Source organism: Magnolia sinica, chromosome 4, assembly GCF_029962835.1.
Source record: "Magnolia sinica isolate HGM2019 chromosome 4, MsV1, whole genome shotgun sequence".
Taxonomy (NCBI): domain Eukaryota; kingdom Viridiplantae; phylum Streptophyta; class Magnoliopsida; order Magnoliales; family Magnoliaceae; genus Magnolia; species Magnolia sinica.
Window position 1 is genome coordinate 29,802,534 of NC_080576.1, and position 22,847 is coordinate 29,825,380.

At 40.6% G+C, this 22,847-nt stretch overlaps 1 protein-coding gene across 2 annotated transcripts in view; it reads left to right on the plus strand.

Moving 5' to 3' along the window:
* Positions 1 to 10,730: 10,730 nt before the first annotated feature.
* The window catches only part of LOC131242936 (uncharacterized), a 38,138-nt gene continuing 26,021 nt past the window's right edge, over positions 10,731 to 22,847 (plus strand). The window contains exons 1-4 of one of the 2 annotated variants that reach the window (XM_058241921.1): positions 10,731 to 10,894; positions 16,059 to 16,184; positions 16,314 to 16,357; positions 18,531 to 21,629. In XM_058241921.1, the coding sequence (XP_058097904.1) occupies positions 16,068 to 16,184; positions 16,314 to 16,357; positions 18,531 to 21,629 (3,260 nt within the window). In that variant the 5' untranslated portion in view covers positions 10,731 to 10,894; positions 16,059 to 16,067. The other variant, XM_058241922.1, reaches the window with a different exon arrangement.

A 22,847-nucleotide genomic window follows, 5' to 3' on the forward strand; every position in this document is an offset into this window, starting at 1 on the left:
GAGATGGGCCGATGGATATGTAATTCAATCCCATCTGCCCATCCAAACATGGCAGAGATGGGCCGATGGATATAGCAATCCAGTGGGATTGCATGGAATCCACTGTCATACTCACCCTTGACATTGGAAGGCGTGCAATCCACTGTAATACAACCCACTTCCACCTAATCCGCGAGTCCAAATAGGCCCTAAAGGTGTACATATCCTACCCTTAATCACTCCAGAAAACCGCTTTATATGCACCCGTTTACGAAACTAACCGTACATTCATCTACATACATGGCTAGAGGGTTAACCATCAAGTTACCTTATTTTCAGCAAGCTAAATAACCATCCATCATGTTTGGATCCACCAAACGGGCCATCCTAATATCATGAAAATCCAGTCACTATAAAGGTCTTAGGATATAGGTCCATACTACCTGGTAAATTATCAATTAAAGGTGCACAAATGCTATTTCAAATTTCAGAGTGTGCTAGCCATTAAAAGAGCATCTTGGTAATTCATAAGTGATCAAGGCCTGAAATGGATCGATGGATAGAACATGAAGAATCAAAGATGGTCGAAGAATTTCAATGCGTTCGAATGGTGCATTGTGACACAACTAATGGCAGAAGTTGGAGGTAGAGTAGATGGCAAATTTGTAAATAGATATGTCATGGCACCAAGCAGACGTCGAAAGTAGATTTTGCTTTCAACAGTGAGTGTTCTCACTACTCGGTCGAAGTATGTAATCGACCCGATTTACGGAATTACTTCATTTTCGACCTCATGTGCTAAAATAGCGTAGCGAACCAGATAGACGGAGCGGACCCCACCTAAACCAACTAATAAACCAAAGTCGGCAACTTTCTGTAACTTTTTGCACGCTGTAACAACAGTGACCAAAACGGGTTTAAGGATGGGTTTCACTGCACCTTCATGCTTCATTTATGAGCTACCTGATCAACAGATTCACTCCATCTTTTGTCCCATGGCCCAACACTACCTCCTCATGCTAATGAAGGGAGTAGATTTTCCCAAGCAACGATGATTGTGGACCCCACCGATTATGCAATATCAATCCATCCACGACCAACGCTAGTAGCAGAAATCTCGAAACAAACCGGGAGATGGACGTCCCACCTATGGATCTTGGATTTGATCCAGTTCGTCCTAGTCAAAGCAAAGAAGGTTCCAACCACTTTTAAGGGTTGGATTAGATATCAACCCGATATTTGCGAGATGCTCTCCCTGTTTCGCTGCGCAAGAGACGGACTGCATAGCCAGACTTGTGTAAACCTTCGCAAGAAGAGCCTGGAAACCTCACTACATAGTTACGAAAGGCACCCTCACCCAGTAATCTGAGAAGCACTACAAGAAGAGAGAGAGGAGAGAGAGAGAGAGAGAGAGAGAGAGAGAGAGAGAGAAGAACAAGAGAAGAAAGATCAGGGAAACAGGGGTGAGATCGGTCAGCCCTGTTGAAGTCCAGTAGAATTTGGGTTCAGTAATTCCAGTCGTCGCCAGCAGCAAGGAAGAAGGAAACTCACGTCAGGTTCAAGTCCGATCTCCCCTTTGAACATTCAGATTTTCGTTTTCCTTTTCTTTATAATGGTGGTGGAGATTTCCCACAAAGACCAACAAGGTTGATTTGAGTATAACATAAGTCATACCTCAATCAAGAATTCTACTCAATTTAATTAGGATTAAGGTTAGCGTGAGTGAGAACTTAGCCTAACCTTGACAATGTTCAAAATATTTGAATTAGGATAAGGTTATGCTAGCATCAACAGTGGTAATAGATGAACAAGATAACAAAAGGTAAGGGTTTTATCCTTTATGCTTACATTAATTTAAGTTATTATATTTGTCTTGTCCTTACATGTCATCCTGTTATTTTATCCTGTGTTTACTTGCTTTCAAGTTATTTCTACCTTACTCTAACATGCCTTCATGTTACTTTGAGTTCTTTTTGTGATTATATGTTTTACCATCAATTAATTGCCTTTTGATATTATAGTATAGTGTTACTTATAAAGTTATCTTTCTGAGTTTATATGGGGCCATGGATACAAGCCTTGTCTTTGCCTTACCAAATTTATCAAGTTGACCCTGCCATTCTCCTTACCAAGAATCGGTCGTTGCCGCTCGTCTAATTAGGAAGTTGGCCATTGTCACTCTCTTTATGCAAGAATCGGCCGTTGACGCTCTTCTATTCGTAATGTTGGCCATTACCACTGTTCGAGTTGATCATTGTCACTCTTCTCTATATTGGCCTTATGCTATCTATTTTCAAAAGGCTTGGACATGCGTCTTGATATTGTAAAACCTCCGTGATTCAGTTTGTATTCTCTGTAAGTGCAAGTGTTATGTTAGGAATCCCTCTTCTAGCGATTGAATAAATATTGTGGATGTAATGCGTTTTCGGTAGTGGCCCCTGGGGCGACACGTAATTCCATGTTTCATGGGTAGTAGTGCACAAATTGATGTGTGTAAATCGCAAATGCAATGTCACATCACTTCCGAGATTGGATGTTGTAAATAATCGCTCCATGAACAAATCATGTCACATAAATCATTCGGCGAATATCCGTATAATGAGAGTGCGAGTCGAGTCAGATACTCTAATCATATTCTACATTATGACAATCACTAAGTGTGATGAACCGCATATACTTTGCTAGGCATGCATCTCATATAGATTATTTGTGCATATTGATACCTCTTGTAGTTGTGGAGTACGGGACGTATCAGAACATTTACCTTGATTTTATGAATATATTGAATTAATGTTAATCTTAAAGGATGACCATCACTATGAGTAGGGCAATGACCCTTTTCTAACCGTATAAATTATGCAGGTGACGTACAGATTGAGGACCTAGTGAACATTCTCTTTAAGTAAGATGAAAGAATAAGAACTCGATTCATGATTTAGTTTTATACTTCTGCTGCGAACTTTGATATTGTAATAAGCTTTCATTGAGAGGGCATTTGATTATTCTTTTATTTTAATGAAATAATCAATACAGTCGATTTTTTTCTCGTGAATGTTACCTTCATGAATGTATCTGGATGTGATCCAAACGAGAAAAAAAAGGCATGATTTTCAAAGCATCCAATTTATACCTCCTTAAAACTTAGTTTTCTTGGGCATGAGTACAAACTCTAGCTATGAAAATTCAGGATGTTACGGACTTAAAGCTGTCACTAGCTAAAAGAAGCTTGGAATCTATGGCTGGTTAGAAATCATATAATCGCTTAAAAGGTTAGGGAATTACAAGATTCTTCAACTCAAGTGACTCCTGTGGTTGGTATACGACCGTAAATTCTAAGTAAGAGTCTCGATTACGGAAAAAGAAAGAGTTATGCACTCTTTTTCGCTTATGCAATACATGATCTCCACTTTATAAGATTTTACAGTTTTAGGAAGATTCAACAAAGTTTCGGTGTTATTGTATCTAGTCATGCTTCGCGGAGTTTAAGACTCCAAGTAGGAAAATAAGAAAAAATAAATGGCACCTAGTCTTACTGTGTAAGGTGTACAACCCTGGGTAGACGAAAAAAAAAAGAAAAAAAGAAGAAGAAATAAAGTAAATAGGAAAGAGGATTGCAAAAGTAAAGTAAAAAAGGTGAGTGTGTACTTGTAATGTGTTTTGAGATGTGTGGACAAGAATGCAAGTTGATTTGAGATATGAGAAGGAAAATAGGAGATCCGACACTCTTTTCTACAAAAGGGATTGTCAAATATCCTCGTTCCCAACCCTACTCTTTTTTACTTCAATGTCTTCTTCGACTTTAAAAATTTCGTAATTTTTGTTGGGCTAAATAATGACATCATCAGCTTTTTAAAGGGAGCAGAGGAGTGAGGGAGATATGGCACGTGTAGTTTGAGTGGTTGACGGTGTGCCAACATGGACTCAGCTCGGCCGAGCTGCGATCGGAGATGGAGATTTCAACCGCTGCGGCCCTCTCAAGTCTCCCACCCTCGCTCCTCTCTCTGGCTCAGCATTTCTGTTTCTTATTCCTCGTTTCACTTGCAAGGAGTAGCTTAAATGGATGTTGGGGGCTTGAATAACCGCCATTCAGGCGAATCAGAGCAAAACACATATGGGGCATGCAAATCAACGCAAAACACATACTGGGCATGCAAATGAGAGCGAAATACGCAATGGAACATGGCTTGTCATTGGTCCAGTAAATAATCAATAGACCGAGGATCAATTTTACGTAGAATCGATGGCCCATTGACTGATTTTGTATGGAATCGCCTTCTAAGAGGCCGGTTTCCTAGAACCTGACCTTTATAATCCACTTTTGGGTTTTTTGACCTTTTTAAAATAACTTTGATTATGTGGGTGTGAACCGTTCACCCATTTCTCGTGCCACTGTGCTAGCACGTGTGAGAATCGATTGCCAAAATATGTGCACTCGCGCCGTAGCTGCCATTTTTCTGCTCTATGGGATTGAGTCCCGCAACAGTTCGGCTTACGTCAGAGCATTTGAATTGGACCGGAATTGGTTACAACTGTTCTACAAACGACATAAAAGGAAGGCCGATTGCGTCACCAAGTTCTGTGGTCCCCACTATGATGTACCTGTTACATCCAAACTGTCCTTCCATTTGGAGAGATCCGTTTAGGGCTTGACCCTTCAAAATGAGACAAATACAAAGCTCAAGTGGACTACACCAAAGAAAATAGTGGGGATTGAACGTCTATCATTGAAAATTTATTGGGGTTGCAGAAGTTTTTGATCAATCTGATATTTGTTATTTCACTTTATCTAAATATGTGTGACCTTATGAACAAATTGGATGGCAAATAAACATCATGGTGTGCCCTAAGAATATTTCAACGGTGGAAATTATTGTCCCCACTGCTTTCTGTGGTGTGGTCCACTTGAGCTCTGGCACCACTTCATTTTTGGGACTATACCCCGAAATGATCTCACCAAATGGACGAGCTGTGTGGATATTACACATACATAATGGTGTGGCCCACAGGTCTTGGTGACGTCAACACACCTAGTTCGTTGGTGTGTGCACACCACACAATCCGCTTCCACCTAAAATACCCAAAAACTGTGGATCTCACAGCATTGTACATGTAAAATCCAATCCGTCCATCACTTGACAAGCCTAATTTTCACCGTACATAAAAAATATCAGATTATGAAAAACTCCAATAGACCATAACAATGTAAAACTGCCTCGTGTCTAAGTTCAAGCTACTTAGTCCGCCAGTATGATGTATCACTCTGACATTCCTATCCTGTATTTATGTCGTTGGACGCGGATTGCGTAATGAGTAAGTTAGTATGCTATACTGTACAAAGTAAACTCTGTGGGCCCAACCGTGATGTACATATCTTATCCATGCCGTCCATCAGTTCTTCCAATTCAATTTAGATTATAATACCAAATTTTAAGCATATCCAAAGCTCGTGTGGACCACACCAGAGGAAACACTGGGAATTGAAGCCTTCCCGTTGAAAACTTCATGGCGGCCACGTAAGTTTTGAATCAAGCTGATAATTCTGTTTTCCTTTCATCCATGTTTTTGTGACCGTATGAACAGGTTGGATGATAAACAGACATCACAGTCTGCTCTAGGAAGTTTTCAACTGTGGGCGTCTTTATCCCCACTGTTTCCTGTGGTGTCGTCAACTTAACCTTGGATATGCTTTCATTACTAGATTATGTCTTACAATGAGCTAGTGAAGCAGATGGATGGACTGGATAAGATATATACATCACAGTAGGCCCCACAGAGTTTACTCAGCACGCAATCGGCATGCCGCTGACTCCTTCACACAAGCACCAGCCAAAATTCAACACCCAAGGGCCATCTCGCCCGAGCAGTGTGCGGGAATTAATCATGTTTGTCTGAGAATGGTGAAGGGAAGGAAAAAAATATTCAGCCTGATCTAAAGCTCAGGTGGGCCACACCACGTGAAATCGTATCTTTCAGGCAAATTTTACTATGTTTACTTACTGATTTAAGTATTTTATGGGGCTGATTTTTTTGTATGTGTGGTAAAAATAAGTTAATAACATGGATTGATTGAGTGAATTTTGGATATACAATATGGTGTACCTGCAGAACTTTGGATGTTTTAGCCATTGCAATTCTGGCTCGCGTGGATTGACCTTCCAGAGGAAGTTCCTGTCATGGAAGTGGGTGGTTAGTCTATAGGTGTACACAAGTTGAACTTAGTAGAGCTTGGTACGGTTCGACTTGGCTGGCCATTTGCTAACTCCAACTCAAACTTGCTTAGCTCGGTCCTTATGCCTGACTGGCCAGCCCAGCTTAATTTGGTTAGTAGCTCGGGCTAATTCGAGCCGAGTTCAAGTCAATATTGAGCTGAGTTTGCTTGTGCGGCATTTTAACAAACATATGGTCTACATTTTCAAAATCTCACTGTATATAAAATAACAACAATGATTTTATAGGTATTTTATCAAACACCTTGTAAAAAAAAAAAGTCTTTATTTCATATATGTACCTTCCTTACCACCAATCACACTTCATTGAGTGATTTCATCAAACACTTTGTGAGCAACAACAATATCAAAGTAATCGAGTCACCGAACTGAATCGATCTGAGTTTGATTTGAGTTGAGTTTGATCCGAGTTGAGTCAAGCTCGGACAAGCTTAAACTCGGTTCAAGATTTTTTCGAGCTCAAAAAATTAGCTCAACTCGGCTCAAACTTAATTTCAAACCGAGTTGAATCAAACTTTTTCGAGTCGAGTCGAGTGAGTTACCGAGCTAACTTTACTCGTGCACAGCCCTACACCACCTATGTTTATGAGAGATCCACTGTACATTTGTTTTTCCATTTCATGTTTTAACATGGACCTAAAACTCAATTGAGCCACGTGATGGAAAAAATTGGGTAGAGAAGCCTCCCTGTCGTCGTGCGTTCCGAAAAACTTTAGCAGTGTGTGAATGTTTTAACAGTGGATGTTTCATTTTCACTTTTCCCTGCCATGTAACTTAATTAATTTTTTAATCTACCTCATTTTTTAAACCGGTCATACAATGATCTCACAAAAAGGTGGATGAAGTGGATTTCTCGTCAACATCCAGGTTCACCCCATCTAGGCCTTGCCAGGGAGTTGATTCAAGGTCAGTACTGGATCCCTAATTGTGGGGCCCACCATAATTTATATGCTTAAGTCCATGCCGTCATCTATTTTGAGAAATCATTTGGAGGCATTGTAACATCCCGCTTTTTTTTTTTTTTTAACAGTAGGTATCCCAAACCCCATTGTTTCTTATGGTGTGGCCCACTTGAACCTTAGATCAGCCTCATTTTTGGGCCCTTGCCCTAACTTGACCTGACAAGATGGATGGACGGAGTGGATTTTCCACGCCATCTTAGTCGGTCCCACTATGTTTTTTGAAGAAAAAAGAAAAAGAAAAAGAAAAGAAGAAAGTAACGTGACATTGCACGTCACTCCTCTCACTGTAACCAACCCCATCTCCCACTCCTCTCTCCCTTCTTCTTCGGCCAGCGCTCGCACGACTCTAGCTATGACCATTAACCATTCTTCATGCTAGGACCCATAGCATAATCTATACCATCTATTATGTTCGAACTTTGAAGTAATCCCATCCGTTGAAAACTCTCCCCCACGATCCGCGTGAAACCCTTATGACCTAATCTTAGCCATTCCTACCTCTCCATACAATGGTTCTAAATCTTTCAATGCATCATGTTTCAGATAACCAATCAAATTCACCCAGAGATCCATTTTGCAATCTTCTTCTTTTATTTCTTCAAACTGCTTGCTTTAGTTACAACCTCCAACTGTCTAAATGCTTTAAGAGTTTTCTCCAGCGTCAAAAGCCAGGGGCATTAATGGTGAGAGAGAGGAAAAAAAAAAAAAACCTCAAAAGTCATTGAATCATTGAGTTGAAGGTTTTCATGACCAGCTGTGAGACGTGATCTAGAGGAAGTAACTTAGAAGGAAAGACACAACAGGCAAGAATAGAAGAATAAGAAAAGAGGGAGAAGAAGAGAAGAAACGAGGAAGAAGGTAGGAGAGAATCATCGCTAAATCGACTCAACGAGTTGACCCGTCAACTCTTCACATTCAAACAAATTCCAAGTTTAATCTAAACCTTTTATGCAATCCCTGACAGGTAGACTATCCTCTAACCTAATTGATTCAAAATAGTACTCTAGTTAGGGTTGATGCTATTGATTCATTGAGTCAACTCACTGAGTTAACTTAATTAGTCATTAGGTTGAGTACTTAGATTTTGGCTGGAAAATAGAAACGTTAGTTTAATCTATGTATGACCAACAATTGTAATTTCATGACAGATGACTTCATCAATTTACATAGAAGCTGTAAAGAGTCACGCTAAGTCACTTAATGTATAATGCGTTCAACTGAGTCGAACTGGAGCAGAGTCGGATCGTCGACACGTTAAGACCAATCATACATCAAATTTTATTACACTAAATCAGGTAGGTGATCTTCTCAATTTAAAATTTTACATTAACATATAAATTGAATTGATTATTTGTTATATATATTCAATTTATTTGATTATTGTCATTAGTTGTATATTATTTTATTTGATTCTTAATTGCATATTATAGAGGTAATTTATTTGAGTTATTAACTGACTTCAATTAATCATCGTTGTGTGCTTAAATTGTAATTATTTCCTTATTATTAGATGGTGTATAATGTATTTGAATTTACGTGTGCTTTGCCATAAAAGGATCACCATGTTATTTGTTTATGGGTGCTCTGCCCTAACAGGATTGTTATATTTTTATGGGTGCTCTGCCCAGGGTCATTCCCGAAAAGATCGGCACGGGACGGGTGCTCTGCCCAAGGTTATTCCCGAAATGATCGACACGGGTGTTTTGCACTTGGTGATTCCCTAAAACGATCAACACACACAGGTGCTCTGCCCTGAGTATTTACCCTAAAAGTTTATTCACTAGGTGCTCTGTCGAGGGTCATTTCCTAAAAGGATCAACACCAGTGCTCTGCCGAGGATCATTCTATAAAAGGATCAACACACACAGGTGCTCTACCCTGGATTGAACCAAAAATGATTTTAGATGACTGCATTGTCTTATTTTGTTGTTTTGAAATAAAATAAATTGTTATTGTTGTCATGTAAAATGACGATTCAATACTCGTAATTAATCATATTTATTTTATTGAGTTGTATTGATGTTAAAGTATAATTTTCAATTTTAGGAAGGATGTGATCTTACGAGCTGTTGCGTTCGCACCCGTATAGATTATTTTGTAGGGTTTGAATATGAAGAATCAGTTGGGCAAGATTGAAGACTTTTTTTTCCTTTATTTATTTAGAAGTTAATTAAAGATCAATATATGTTGTTATTAATTATTTTTGAATATCAATGTAATTAAATATTCAATGATTAATTTGTAAATGTTATTTAATGATATTTATTTTGTCCTTTTTTAGTTGCTCTAATTGCTTTGAAAATGCATGAAAATAATGTAGGTTGCGATATATATTTTGTTTAAGTACAACTCACAGTCCTGTAATTCGAATTCAAGTTTGACCAACTCAAGTACTGAATTTAAGGCGTGATAGATGATAAAAATATAGTAAATCGAATTCTTAGGTGGACATACCATATAAAACAATATTAATTGAATACCTATCATTAAAATAGTATTTGGGCCACCCTAGTGTTTATTTGCCATCTAACATGTTGCTAAAGTTGCAAACACTTAGAAGGCCCTATACAAGTATAGTCTTGATCCAAAATTTTTTTGGGGCACAGGAAGTTTTTAATGGTCAATCACCACTCTTTTTTATAGTGTGATGGACATGAGATTTTGATCTGCTTCAAATTTTTTTTTCTATATCCTAAAATGATCTTTCAAAACGGATGGACGGAATGGATTTAAGGTACATCCATCAGGGTGGGCCCCATAGTCAGGGATCCACCCACCCCGGATCCACCTAAGCCGCGCCGTCTCTACGAGTGCTGGGTTGACACTTGTAACTAATCCAGTGGTGCGCGTGGACTCCCAAACGGGCGCGTGGACAGATAACCGAACATGGGGCATGGTAACTCGAGTATGTATATGCGTGTAACATGGGAAATCCCAGGAGCTTTGGGGGGGACGCGAACTGGGAGAAGTTGAGTAGCGAGACCGCCACTGAAGTGACGTCACCAAGTTCTGTGGGCCCCACCATGATGTAGGTTTTGTATCCACGCCGTTCATCCATCTGTAGAGATCATTTTAGGATAAGATCCACAGAATGAGTCATATCCAAGGCTCCAGTGGACCCCACCAAAGAAAACAGTTGAGAGAGTGACATCACCATTAAAAAATTCTAAAGGCCACGAAAGTTTTCGATCAAGCTGATATTTGTGTTTTGCATTCTTCAATGTCTTTGTTAACTTTTGAACAGATTGGATTTCGAAAAAACATCACGGTGGACCTTAGGAAGGTTTCAACGGTGGGCATCAATCTTCCCATTGTTTTCTGTGGTGGGGTCCACTAAAGATTTGGAATGCCTCGTTCTCTGGGCCATACCTTAAAATAATATCTCCAACTGAATGGACGCTGTGGATACAACATATACATCAGAGTGGGGTCCACATAACTGGGTGACGTCACTTCAGTAGCGAGTCTGGCTACTCAACCTGTCAGTATCTAATCCGCGTCCCTCCCAAACCTCCTGGGATTTCCCATGTTACACGCATATACAAACTCGAGCTACCAGGCCCCATCTTCGGTTATTTGTCTGGTTTCCAGTCTCTCACTCCCAATCGATCTTTCAGGACAGCCGTTCGATTGAAAATCAACGACAGATGCTAAACTGAGTTAGATCCTCGCATCGACCGTCGCAGCAGCACGGATTTAGGAGACCCGCGGCTTCTTCCCCATCAGGTCTCTCTCTCTCTCTCGCTCTCTCACTCTGCGTGTATCTGGCGTAACGGCAGCAGTTATAGTTAACGGAGCCGGTTTTCCGTTACCACTAACGGTAGTTAAATATAATGGCGACAGTGGTTTTCTCCCTTTTCAGTGAGTAGAGAAAACCTTTTGAGAATTTTAGGGTTTTTTATTTCTCTTTCTTTTCTTCTCTTCCGTTTTAGGGTTTGTGTGATTAAATTGCAGAGTTTTTGTTTTCTCAGTAGGAATTCACTGTATTGGATTTCTCTTCTTGCTTCAGTGTTTACTATTGTACTGGTTGATTCCGTAAATTCGTTCAGTTCTTAGGGTAATTCGTAAGGAAGGTTTGTTTATGAGGATTCGACTGCAGCTGAGTAGTTAGTAGTTTAGGTATTTTGAGGTTTTCTTGGAATGGATGTGGTTGTAATGGACAGATTCTGCTTGGAGTTTCCATAGTTTGGGGATTGTTCGTTGTTGGATTGGAATGCCGTGTTTTGATCTTTCGCTCTGGCTGGGTTGCCTCGAGGTACATGCTGTCGGATCTGTCAATTTCTGTTTTGTGGTTGTTATTAGATGGAGAATGGAAGGTGGGGTGGTGGATTCGGTCGTCCATTTGGTGGTTCCTGCTTCTGGATAGGCTGTGGTTGAAATTCATGGTGAATGAATGATCTTACCCATCAATTTATCCTGGTGAATTTTGACTATTGACTGTTGATCGTTTTCAGTTATACCTTCAGTTTGAAGGCCACCATTCAAGTGAATGGGACCTGTTTGGTCTGATTTTCAGTAGTGGGCCTTCTGTGCATAGGACTCACTAGATGTATGGTGTGGATCCACCACTAGGCCTGCCACGCAGTAGTTGTTTTGGTAAATATGATAGGATGAATTGTTGCCATAAATGATTACATTTATGGGAAGATTGTGTATCCAGCATGGACGTACTTCTGTGTCCATAATCCGAAACATGACATATAAGTATAAAATCAATGTTCTTTACGCATTTTTTACACACACACACACACACATCATTTTAGTGCCCGGTTTTAAGTTGTTGATTGGATGCTTAAGATCATCCAATCAGTGTGTTTTTTCAAGCTAAAGGGACTGTTCAGTGAGTTGTCCACATCTTTTCTGCTGTGCCACATGCTCAATTTTCAGGTGTCACAGAGTTCTGGATATGTTACAGATGCAGAAGTAGGGTCCTTTTAAAAGAATGACGATGTCAATAAACACACCGCTGTCAAATTGTTTGGGTGCTATTTGGTTCTATGGTTGCAATAACTTCTCGGGATTAAGCAGATTGCATTTACAACTTTGGCAAGGATATTGAGGTATCTCATACTAGGGGTAAGGCACGTAATACATTGTGGAGAGAGGAAGGGAGAGAGAACTAGGTGTTGATTTCAGAGGGAAGTACTCGTAGGGGGAGAGATAGAGAGACTGTGGTGTTGGCTTTTTGTGGGCTACATGCAGAGAGAAAAAAGAGGGAAATGTGTTGCATTGGCAGAAGGCTTTTTGCAATAAAATCCAGGCTGTTGCAAGGCTTGTTACTGGTTAAATTTGAACGTCACTTCAGACAATAGTCACAATTTTCAAATTCCTCAAATATCTTGACTTCATTTAGAATGTCTTGCCATGACCTTTTAATATTTATAGTTCTTCCCACCAAAGAAATTAATTGTGGGGGAAAAATATCCAAAAACTGCCCGTGTTATATATAGTATAGATATTGTGTTTGTTTCTCAGTCGGACTTTTTTATTTTTTATTTTTATTTTCCTTTCATAAATGCTAATAAAATCATTTCCTTTTTCAAACTCAACAAAAAGATTATTCATTTGCAAATTGGTTAGGAAAAGAACATTAATTTTGAAAGAGAAGTAAGAGACCCGAATACTTTGAATTTTTTTTTTTTCCTTTTTAAATCTTTCTATGTTTTACAATGAAGTAACACTCTTCAGTGAACATGGACTTAGCATGCGGCTCATACATCTTCTCGTGATCATTCAGTTGAAAGTATCCTTCTTTTCATTATAGTAAGAGATAAAGTATTCAATGCATGTCATTGGCTAGTCTCGAGATAGGGAGCACAGAGCTGTGTCTATAGGGATAGCATAGGGCTGCGAACATAATATGATGAGGGATCATTGCATGGCATTGCCCGAGGTACTTGTTTAGCACATTTGAATCTTATCATGGCTGAAAGAACTAAGATGTTGAGGAGTGCAACCATAGTTGACAACAAAGAAATAAAGTGTTCATGGAACACTGCATGGAAATGAGGGCGTAGGTCAGCCTTGAGCTACACACTGAGTACTGAACACTGGCACCATGAATTGCGCAGTAGGCAATAAGTGCTGAACAATGGACATAAGTGCAAACAATGGGCTATAGTCATTTCCTATGTTGCAAACTGAAGGGTAAGCTCGAGCCCTATAAACTAGCACAGTAGGCAATAAGTGCTGAACAATGGACATAGGTGCAAACAACGGGCTATAGTCATTTCCTATGTTGCAAACTGAAGGGTAAGCTCGAGCCCTATAAACTAGATATCAAGCATTGGGTGTGGATCACATAAATGGAATAATGGGTAGGGAGCACAGGTCTTCGGATTATAAGCATGGGCCACCAAGTGGTAGGTGTGGGTCATCAAGTGGTACGTGTGAGACTCCAAATGATAAGTGCGGGCCATTAAAATACCAGTTGCTAGGAAGCGAGGAACACTGCACTAGAAGGTTTTCACCTGAGTGTGGCCGTGCCTAGAAGAAATGGCAAACAACAAGGAGAAAGATAAACCTTGGAGAATCTTTGAAGGAGAACCCCAAGATTAGAATGCCGAAATTATCAAATGAGACTCCCAAGGGATATTTATAGGCAAAATCCAGCGGTTAATGGTTGTTATTGGCAATTAATGGACATGTGTTGCTATCTTATTGGACGAACTACTGCTATTCGACAGTTGGCACACTCAAGGAGCAGGAATGGACATGTTTCAAGCTTTGATTGGATGATTCTGAAGATTTCTGATAGTTCATACTTATAGACTGCCTACTCGTGCTAACACACAGCTTGGCTGCACTTATAGGTAATCTGGCTGCACTTACAGGCCTCTAGCTTAGATGATGATCCGAGCATGGCAGTTGTAAACTTGTAATACAATGGCCGCACACTTAGTGAGGCATGTTTAGAATACAACTCTTGGGGGCTGATTTTCACAAAAGAAATGCTTGCACCTACACAAATGCTGTAAGTGCGGGTCAGAAAACCCTGAGCGGGAGCATGCTTCTCCACTTAATCACTTTGCCGTTGGCACCTACGTGAACCTTCCCTTGATACAATTTCATAGGTCAACAAAACCTCAACTTTGCAATTAACTGCACCATTAATGAATTATTTTTGCAAAAAAACCCATTTTATGCTAACTTTTACTTACCCTGGTTAAACATATGTTTAACCTTTTCACTACCCCCCTCTTCTACTCTTCCAAAACCAATTTCTATCCCCAAAAGCCCTATAATGACCAGTCTCCACTCCTGCTTGAAATTGTCCATTTGCGCTTCCTCTCTTTCAACCCCGTAGAAACCCTAGTCCAATCTCCTCTCACCGTCTCTCGTGCTCATTTTCAATTCACGACTTGGTGCAACCTAGTTATCGAGTCAATGAGATTTCAACACCAAAATTGCAAAGAAATGGACAAGAGTACACCCCCAAGAATAACAAAGTAGAGAGGGAGAAGTAACTTTATTAATGCCAAAGTTCACAAATTGAAAATTTTGGAATGCTTCCTTCTACGCACCTCTTTCATAAACCTTAAATGAATCTTTAATGAGAATCCCATCAACTAAGAGATTGATTTCAAGTCAATCATAATTGATTTATTTTAAATGATTAATTATAGTTGATTTCATATCAATCTAATCCATCTAAGATGTTATAAACCTAAAAATAGTAGTAGCAAATTTAGGAAATAATCCTCAAAATCTTCAATCACATTTTAAAATCAGCCCTCATATTAGCAATTACACCTCCCCAAATCTTCCACAAATAGTAAGTTGTAGCTCTTGATATTTAGGCTTCAAATCTATAAATAAACAGTTCAAAATTAGCATATGTTGGGCCCTACTGTGGCTGTGGGCCTGCATCACAACTCTCCTCAACCCAACCTTGTAGGGCTAGGGCCTTTCTAGCCTAATTAGGGCCTCTCTAGCCTAATTAGGGCCAAGGTTGAGGAGGGCTGGGGCTGGGGCCTGGGCCTAAGGGACTGGGGCTGGCCTAGGGCTAACGCTACCTGGGCCTATTCCGGCCCATTGTCATCACTATAGCAAAGTCTACGCTTGGGAAGCATTTAGGCCACGGCGCTATATTAAATTTGTTTGAACCTCATTTCACTCTGTTAGTTTGGCCCCTGGAAAATACGTGTCCCTTCCACCTTTGCTAGCAGTGTTGTAATGCTATATTGCAAGTTTTGTGCATCAATTTGTACATCATTATCTGTGTTACTAGGCTTTATGCTAGCTTTATATATATATATATATATCCTTTTTGCTGGAGTCTTACTTGATACCTTATTATTGGATGGTACTAGTGTTCCCTGTACTGTTTGTTACCTTTCTTTCTAATGGTTGCTTGGACCCCTTCGAAGTCCCATAATCATACTAATATATGTTCATGTCCCTAGCTTCTAGTTGGTTTAGGACAGATGCGAATCATTGTGCGATACATTGGAGATTAGTGTTTGTTTCTTAGTTTCCACCTTAGACATTAATATGGAAGCTCCATGTTTATATTCAAGATGTGTGTATTGTATGCTAGTGCTTGTTCATTTACTTTACATCCAAGAAATTGGTAAAGAAACTCCAACGAAGCACATTTTTTGGTAGGATTCTTAATGTGAATTAAGTATACTCTCACAAGTGGAGATCAACTCAACTATGAGAGACAATCTGTGGAATTATATGTTCTTTTTGCTGTCAATGAGTGTGAGGAGCATCCGATCGAAATTGAGAGCTCCCAATATATCTACGATTACTTAACAAGTAACAATGCTTCCAATTTGGAATGATGCATGTGGATATTTGAGATTGTTTACATGTTCCTTTGTAAATATATTCTATGCAATATATGAATTCCTGGTACTCATTTATGTAGTGGTGATATGGGCAGGTGCATCAAATGATCCAGTGCGCCCTAGGGAAAACCAGTAGCAATGTTGAGAAGGTTCTGGGAGGAGGATGCTATACTCTGTCAAAAAATTCTTTTGAGCAGAATAGTTGCAAATTTCATTTAAAGGTAAAAATATTCTTTCGTTGCGATTGTTTTTGATGAAAACCAAAATTATGTAATTTTGATTCAAGTAATGACGCAGTCTATTACCATTGGTTTGATTTTATTGTTGACAGAGTTCTTCTTCTTTTCCAGGAACCTGAACTATCTACAATCATTCTAAGAAATTCTGATCACAGGTAATGCATTTGAGTTGAGTTTTATCTAAGAGCTTTCTTTCAATCTAGTGACATCCTCAGCTTGTGTGGGTTTAAGCTGACATCACTTGGAATTTATACTCGTGCCACTTCCCTTCAGATGAGATTTTTCCATCTTCCCGTTTGTTCTAATAGCACTTCCCTTCCACAAGAGATATTCCCTTTTCCTCTACTAGCACTTCCCTTCCAGATGAGATTCCCTTTTGCTCTTATAGCACTTCCCTCATGTTCTGGCTTTGAATCTACTATCACATCATATCTGAGCTTGCAGTGGCAGTACCATTCTTAAAAAAATGCAAGTTTTTAGCAGCAGCGCTGTTTGTTTTTGGATCCTCAGAAATGAATCTGCTGGCGAACCACAATTTGAGTGAATCCAACATGTTCTAATGCAGTTACCGATTTTGAATCTGCTGGCAAACCACAATTTGAGTGAATCCAACATGTTCTGATGCAGTTACTGATTTTACCATATGAGAGAGAGAGAGAGAGAGAGAGAGAGAGAGAGAGAGAGAGAGAGAGAACAACTGCATGTGGTTGGGAATTTGAATTGGCACCAGTCAAGCATCTAATTCCCTGGTTTGCAGCAAGTCCTTGAGTTGGTTTACCAGCGTCACTGTCAGCTTTGACATTGAACTTGGCTGATACCGTCCAGTTTCCTACTCCATATAAAATAAGTTGCTACTTGGAGAAACTAGCAATTACAGGGGCAACCTAGCAAGGGCAGAATACCTGTTTTCTTATCTGGTATGCTGCACACAAAGTGGATGCTTGGAACAACGGTCCATGATCTGGACCTTTCATTGGGTGGGTTGCACTATAGGTAAGGCACAGTATAAACAATACTGATCTGATGTTCTTAACTGTCAACTGATTCACACCTGTTATTTACAAGTAGATGGAATATAGGAATTAATATTTTTCGTCAGCAGTTTATGCAAAAATCCCCTCTAGTTGGGTGGCCAGAATTGTCTAATTTGTGTGATTTGCAAAAAGTGGTCCATCTAAGGTGTGGCCCTTCCAATAAATGGCAGTCTTTGTGTGCAGTGGGGTCAGGAAGGAAGGTGGATGGGCCCACGTTAGGTTTCCTCTTAACCAGGCTAGGCCTGACCTTACCTGCACTATGGGGCCCAAGCTTGGCACGGGCCTCGTATGACAGGACCAAGTTGAGTTCCTTTGGTTGGACCCAAGCTTGACCCAGCGCAGTTGAGAGGTTTGAATTTTTGGGAAAGAGGTAGAGAGAAAATAGGGTCAGGGTTATAAGATTTTTGTGTGCGCGTGCGTGTGTAGTGGTGCTCACCAGCGAGCAGGACTGCAGGGAACATTCGTGTAGGGTTTGGGTAATAAGATATGTGCGTGCGTGCATGTGCTTACCTGTGAGCAGGACTGTGCAGAGCAGTCATGTGGTCCAACTCAGGTGGTCCCCACCATGTCGCAAGGACATCCATCCTGTCCATCAGATGTGCCACCTTCAGGAAACCCCTTACGCCCCAAATTGATGCTGATCTTGGATGGACTACGACATAGGGAAAAAGCTGGGAGTTGACGCCCCTGGAATTGTTAAACCTTCTGAATTTTGGCCTGACCCTTCATCCAAGCCAAATGAAGGTTCTGAATGGCCTTTGATTCTATATACACAACATGGTGGGCCACGCACTGAAATCAACAGTGGCCAGTGGGCGTCCTATCCCACCTTGTTCCTTGTATTTTGGCTCACCTAAGTTTTGGATCCACCTGATTTTTTGCCCAAGAGGGATTTTTGAGGTGACACATCCAAGGGGTGGGATGGATGTCATCACAACATCATGTTGGGCCCACCTGAGTTGGACCTCATAGAATCGCAGGTGATCATTACTCGTGTGCGAGAGAGAGAGAGAGTTAAGTGCTTTAGTTGGGCTGGGCTGCTGGGACAGGCTGAGATGACCTAAGCCCAAGTCCAGTCTGAAAATTGATTGGGCCATACATACTAGGTCAAAGCCCAGCCCAAGGGCCAAGCTAATAGGTCCAAGCCTGGTCCAAAGCTGGCCCGTTGCTACCCCATAATTGTGATCTTTCTTTCTTGTCTTGATTAACCTTTTTATTCCTTAGAAGTTTCTACAACCTAGAGAAGAGTAGGTTTATGCTTTATAATTTATCTCCTGTCCCATTCATCTATCAGGTGGGTTATTCTCACGTTGGTTACCGTGGAACTTGATGCACGCCGGAAGTTTGTTGCACCCTTTGTTCTGCCTCTGCAAGTTTCTAACCAGAAAAACCATTTGGTGTCTGGATCACATGTAAAAATGGAGGGGCTCAATCCAGTTTATCGACAACCTGCTATTATGTTACTGGATGATCTGCAAAGGTCACAAAGGAGGAATTATCTGCTGGATCATACAGGTTCTTGGAAGTCATTTACAGCCATCAGTTCATATGGGGCAAAATTTCCAGGACAATCTCGAAACAGGGGTTCAGGAAATAAGAGAACTAAAGGTGCTAAGGTTTCTGCCGATTCTTGCCTGCAGAATCATGCTGTATCCAATTATTCTTATGGTACTATTTCTGATGGTTCAAATGCTACTGGTTCATCTGATTTAGCCTATGACATATCCGAAGTAGATAAGCCCAACAACGGAAGTTCAAGAAAGATACAAGAAGCCATACTGGAAAAAGTTGACAGTTGGAGCATCAGTAATGACATTCTGGACTCCCCTTTGACACACACGGCGATGCCTGTATCATACAGCAATGAGGTCTGTGAGTCAGAAACAACAGCCTCTTTACCTCAGGACTTTGGTGAAGACTACAGCTGTGACCCATTAGGTGTAGATAGGTCTCATTACCAAACCGCAGATGTGTGCCTATCTAATTTCATTGGCGATGTGACAGAGAGACATCCAAACCAAAGGAATGATGGCATTTCTTTTGATGTTTCCTCTGATGGGTATACTCATTTGTTAGATTCATTTTCTGATGGATGGAACAGTGATGGTAGTACTCAAAGGAGTGATGATGTCAAATTTCAAATACCTGTCAAAGAAGATAATGGAATTAGTCCTTCAAACAGCAGGATAGTTTCGGAATATGGTAACTACAGCAGTTCATCAGATGGTGTGGCAGTCGTCAGGGGACATTTTTCTAATGGGATGTCATGTAAATCAAATGGCGAAATGTCAAACTCTAACTATCGATGGTCCAAGTTGGTGGTTGATTCTGAAAATAATAACGATAGAACTAAATGGTGTAGTCAAGGCCATTGCCGCGGTGACAGTCATTCAGTAATATCAGGCAAGAGAGGTAGGCGAGGTAGGAATTTTCCTGGAAATTCAAGTGGGATGCACAGGCTCAGTGGAGGCGTGAATATGCATGGTCGAACAGGAAAGGAGAACAATCATTCTGTCTGGCAGAAGGTCCAAAAGAATGACATTGATGGGTGCATCTATGAGCCAAAGAAAATAGATCCTGTCCATTCATCACTAGATGCTTCAAAAGAGGCTCCCTTATGCCGGAAACATGATTCAATTACGAGAAAGAACTACCAACAAAAGGTCACCAGATCTGCTTCTTTAGATGAAATGTCTTCCCAAACTGAAGAGCATGAAAGGGTTTCAAGTGTTATTGATTCACATATATCCTCGTTGAAATCAGAATATGGGAACTCGAGGAATAAGGCCTCTGAAAAGTTGAAAAGAAAGCCTAGTACCGGTTCAAAACAAGAACGTTGTCACCATCCAAGGAAGGGGCCACATACTGATAAATCTGACCTGGTTAGGCCTACAAATATGAATATGCAGCAGAAGGAAAAGTTGAAGCCAATGATCTGTAGAAAAGTCTTTGGTTCTGGCTCAAGATCTCCTGGTTACAGCGAATGCCAAAGAGCTTATTTAACTGACAGAGTTGATTGCTGTTCTTCAGAATCACTTCAGAACTCACAAATCCTCTTAGACGAAACAAAGCCTACAGGAAATGTTTGTAATTTAGTTTCCGATATACACGCTCCAGCTGCACGAAATCCAATGAACCTTTCGTCTACAACATCGGATTGTTCGGAACAAACACATCTGCCAGATGAGCAGTCAGATTATGACTCTACGTTTCAAAAGGATTTGCTTGGAGAGCCCCATCTCCCAATAGGTAGTAAAGGTAATGGGTCCACAGAATTAGAAACAGATGTTTCTAACATAGAACACAGCAAGCAAGACCATAATTCTGGATCATTCATTCAGAAGTGGGTTCCCATACAGAAAAAAGATGCACGGTTGTTGAACACAAGCAGATCTCACAATTTACCAACCTCTCATCTGGATGAGCCAGTCGAAGATAGGTGGTGTCTGAAGAACATTGAACAAGGGTTATCTAGTTCCAATTCTTATCTCCCTTTTCCTAATCCTGTGGCAAATGATGGATTGGCATCCTGGGGATCTGAATCTGGACTTGTAAATTGTTCTTTTCCTGGAGAAGAGGGGCAGCAGACCAAGTTAAGATGTCACGTGCCCAGTATACACAATGATCAAAGTAGGACACGTGCTGCATTTAGCTGCTGCTTAAGTCATAAAGAGAAAGACGGCGAAAGCATTTCCATATTTGAGACCAATTTAAATATGCTACCGCGAGTAGTAAATGATGCCTACAGATTGCAAATTGAATCTGAAGGTATCCAGCTGGCAATGTGCAGTCCACTGGCTGAGTTTGAGAGAATTCTTCATTCAGCCTCTCCGGTTCTTGAACGAACAAACAGTGTTCAAAACTGCAGGACTTGTTCAGGAGATCAGCTAATAGGAGATTCTTTGTGCATGCATCAGATACCTAATGTTTCTCTGGGAAACTTTTGGCAGTGGTACGAAGGACCTGGGAGTTATGGACTGGAAGTGAAGGCAGAGGAGTATCGGAATCCAAAGAGATTGGATAGTGACCGATTTGGGTTTTGTGCATATTTTGTTCCCTTTCTGTCTGCTGTGCAGTTGTTTGGTCGCAGTAGGTGTTTCACGTGCACTAGTAATTGCATGCTTGATGCTGCTGTGAATACCACATCAGAAAATACATCTGATTTGGGTGACCTTCCAATTCTCTCGCTACTGCTGCCTCGTCCTCGCAGAGAAGAGGGTGCAGGCTCATCCCTACCTGGGCATTCGTCACGTACTTCAGATCCATCAGGTGCATCTGGCCAAGACGAGTTTTGTAATCATTCAGTTACTTGTGCATGCCCTCGTGATTCAGAGCTTCTCTTCGAGTATTTTGAATCTGAACAACCACACCATCGGCGACCATTATTTGAGAAGTAAGTCATTTTCTTTGCGATTGTTTGTTTGTTTTTTAAATTCAAATTTGACTATGGAGAGCCAGCTTTTAGAGGCAGAACAGTTGGACAGTTTAAAACCTTTAATAAGTGGCAGAGACACAAGGAAGCAACATTGAAGGATCTCTTAGAGCCTGTTTTGATTTGTGGAGAAGCAAAATGAGGGAATGGTGTTTCTCAGGAAACAACGTTTCTAGAAAACTGTGAAAAAGAGCTATTTTCCTTGATTGTCTTTAAACAAGATTTTCTTGGGAAAATGTCCTTCATTTCCAAATTTATTGTCTTTCAACAAGCTATTTTCCATGATTGTCTTTGAACATAATTTTCTCGGGAAAATGTTCATTGCATTTGTTTGTTTGTTTTTTAAATTCAAATTTGACAATGGAGAGCCAGCTTTTAGAGGCAGAACAGTTGAACAATTTAAACCTTTAATAAGCAGGAGAGACACAAGGGAGCACCATTGAAGGATCTCTTAAGAGCCTGTTTTGATTTTGGAGAAGCAAAAGGAGGGAATGGTGTTTCTAAGGAAACAATGTTTCTGAAAAACTGTGAAAACGGAAAAAGCTATTTTCCTTGATTGTCTTTCAACAAGATTTTCTTGGGAAAATGTCCTCCATTTCCATGTGGGGTTGAAGATAGAATGTGGCACGTGTTGCATTGTTACATTTGACACTTTCACATATGTGGGACATTGCACATGCGTTGCATTGTCGCGTGTGGCACATTGGAACATGTGGGCTTCTTGAAGATATATGGTGGTGTGTGTGGCACATGAGAGGTGCTTGAAGATGGATGTTGGTAGATGTAGCTCATTAGCACATGTCGAGTACTTCAAGATAGATGGTGGCACATGTAGTTTGTGGGCACATGTGGGGGTGCTTGAATATGGTCAGTGGAAAATATTGCACATGTCACACATAGGCCTTTGTAAGATGGAGGGCGGTACATGTGGCATATTGGCACAAGAGTTCATGTGAGTTGCTTTAAGGTGATGGCAACACATAGCACATGTTCTACATGTGGGCACTTGGGTGGTGGCACGTGTGGTAGAGAGAGCGTGTGACATATGGATACATGGGGCACTTGAGTGGTGGCATATGTTGCACCATGGGGGGCACTTGAAGATGATGATGGCACATGTGGCACATGGAATGTATGGTACATGTACGATGCTTTAAGATTATGGTGGCACATGTGGCA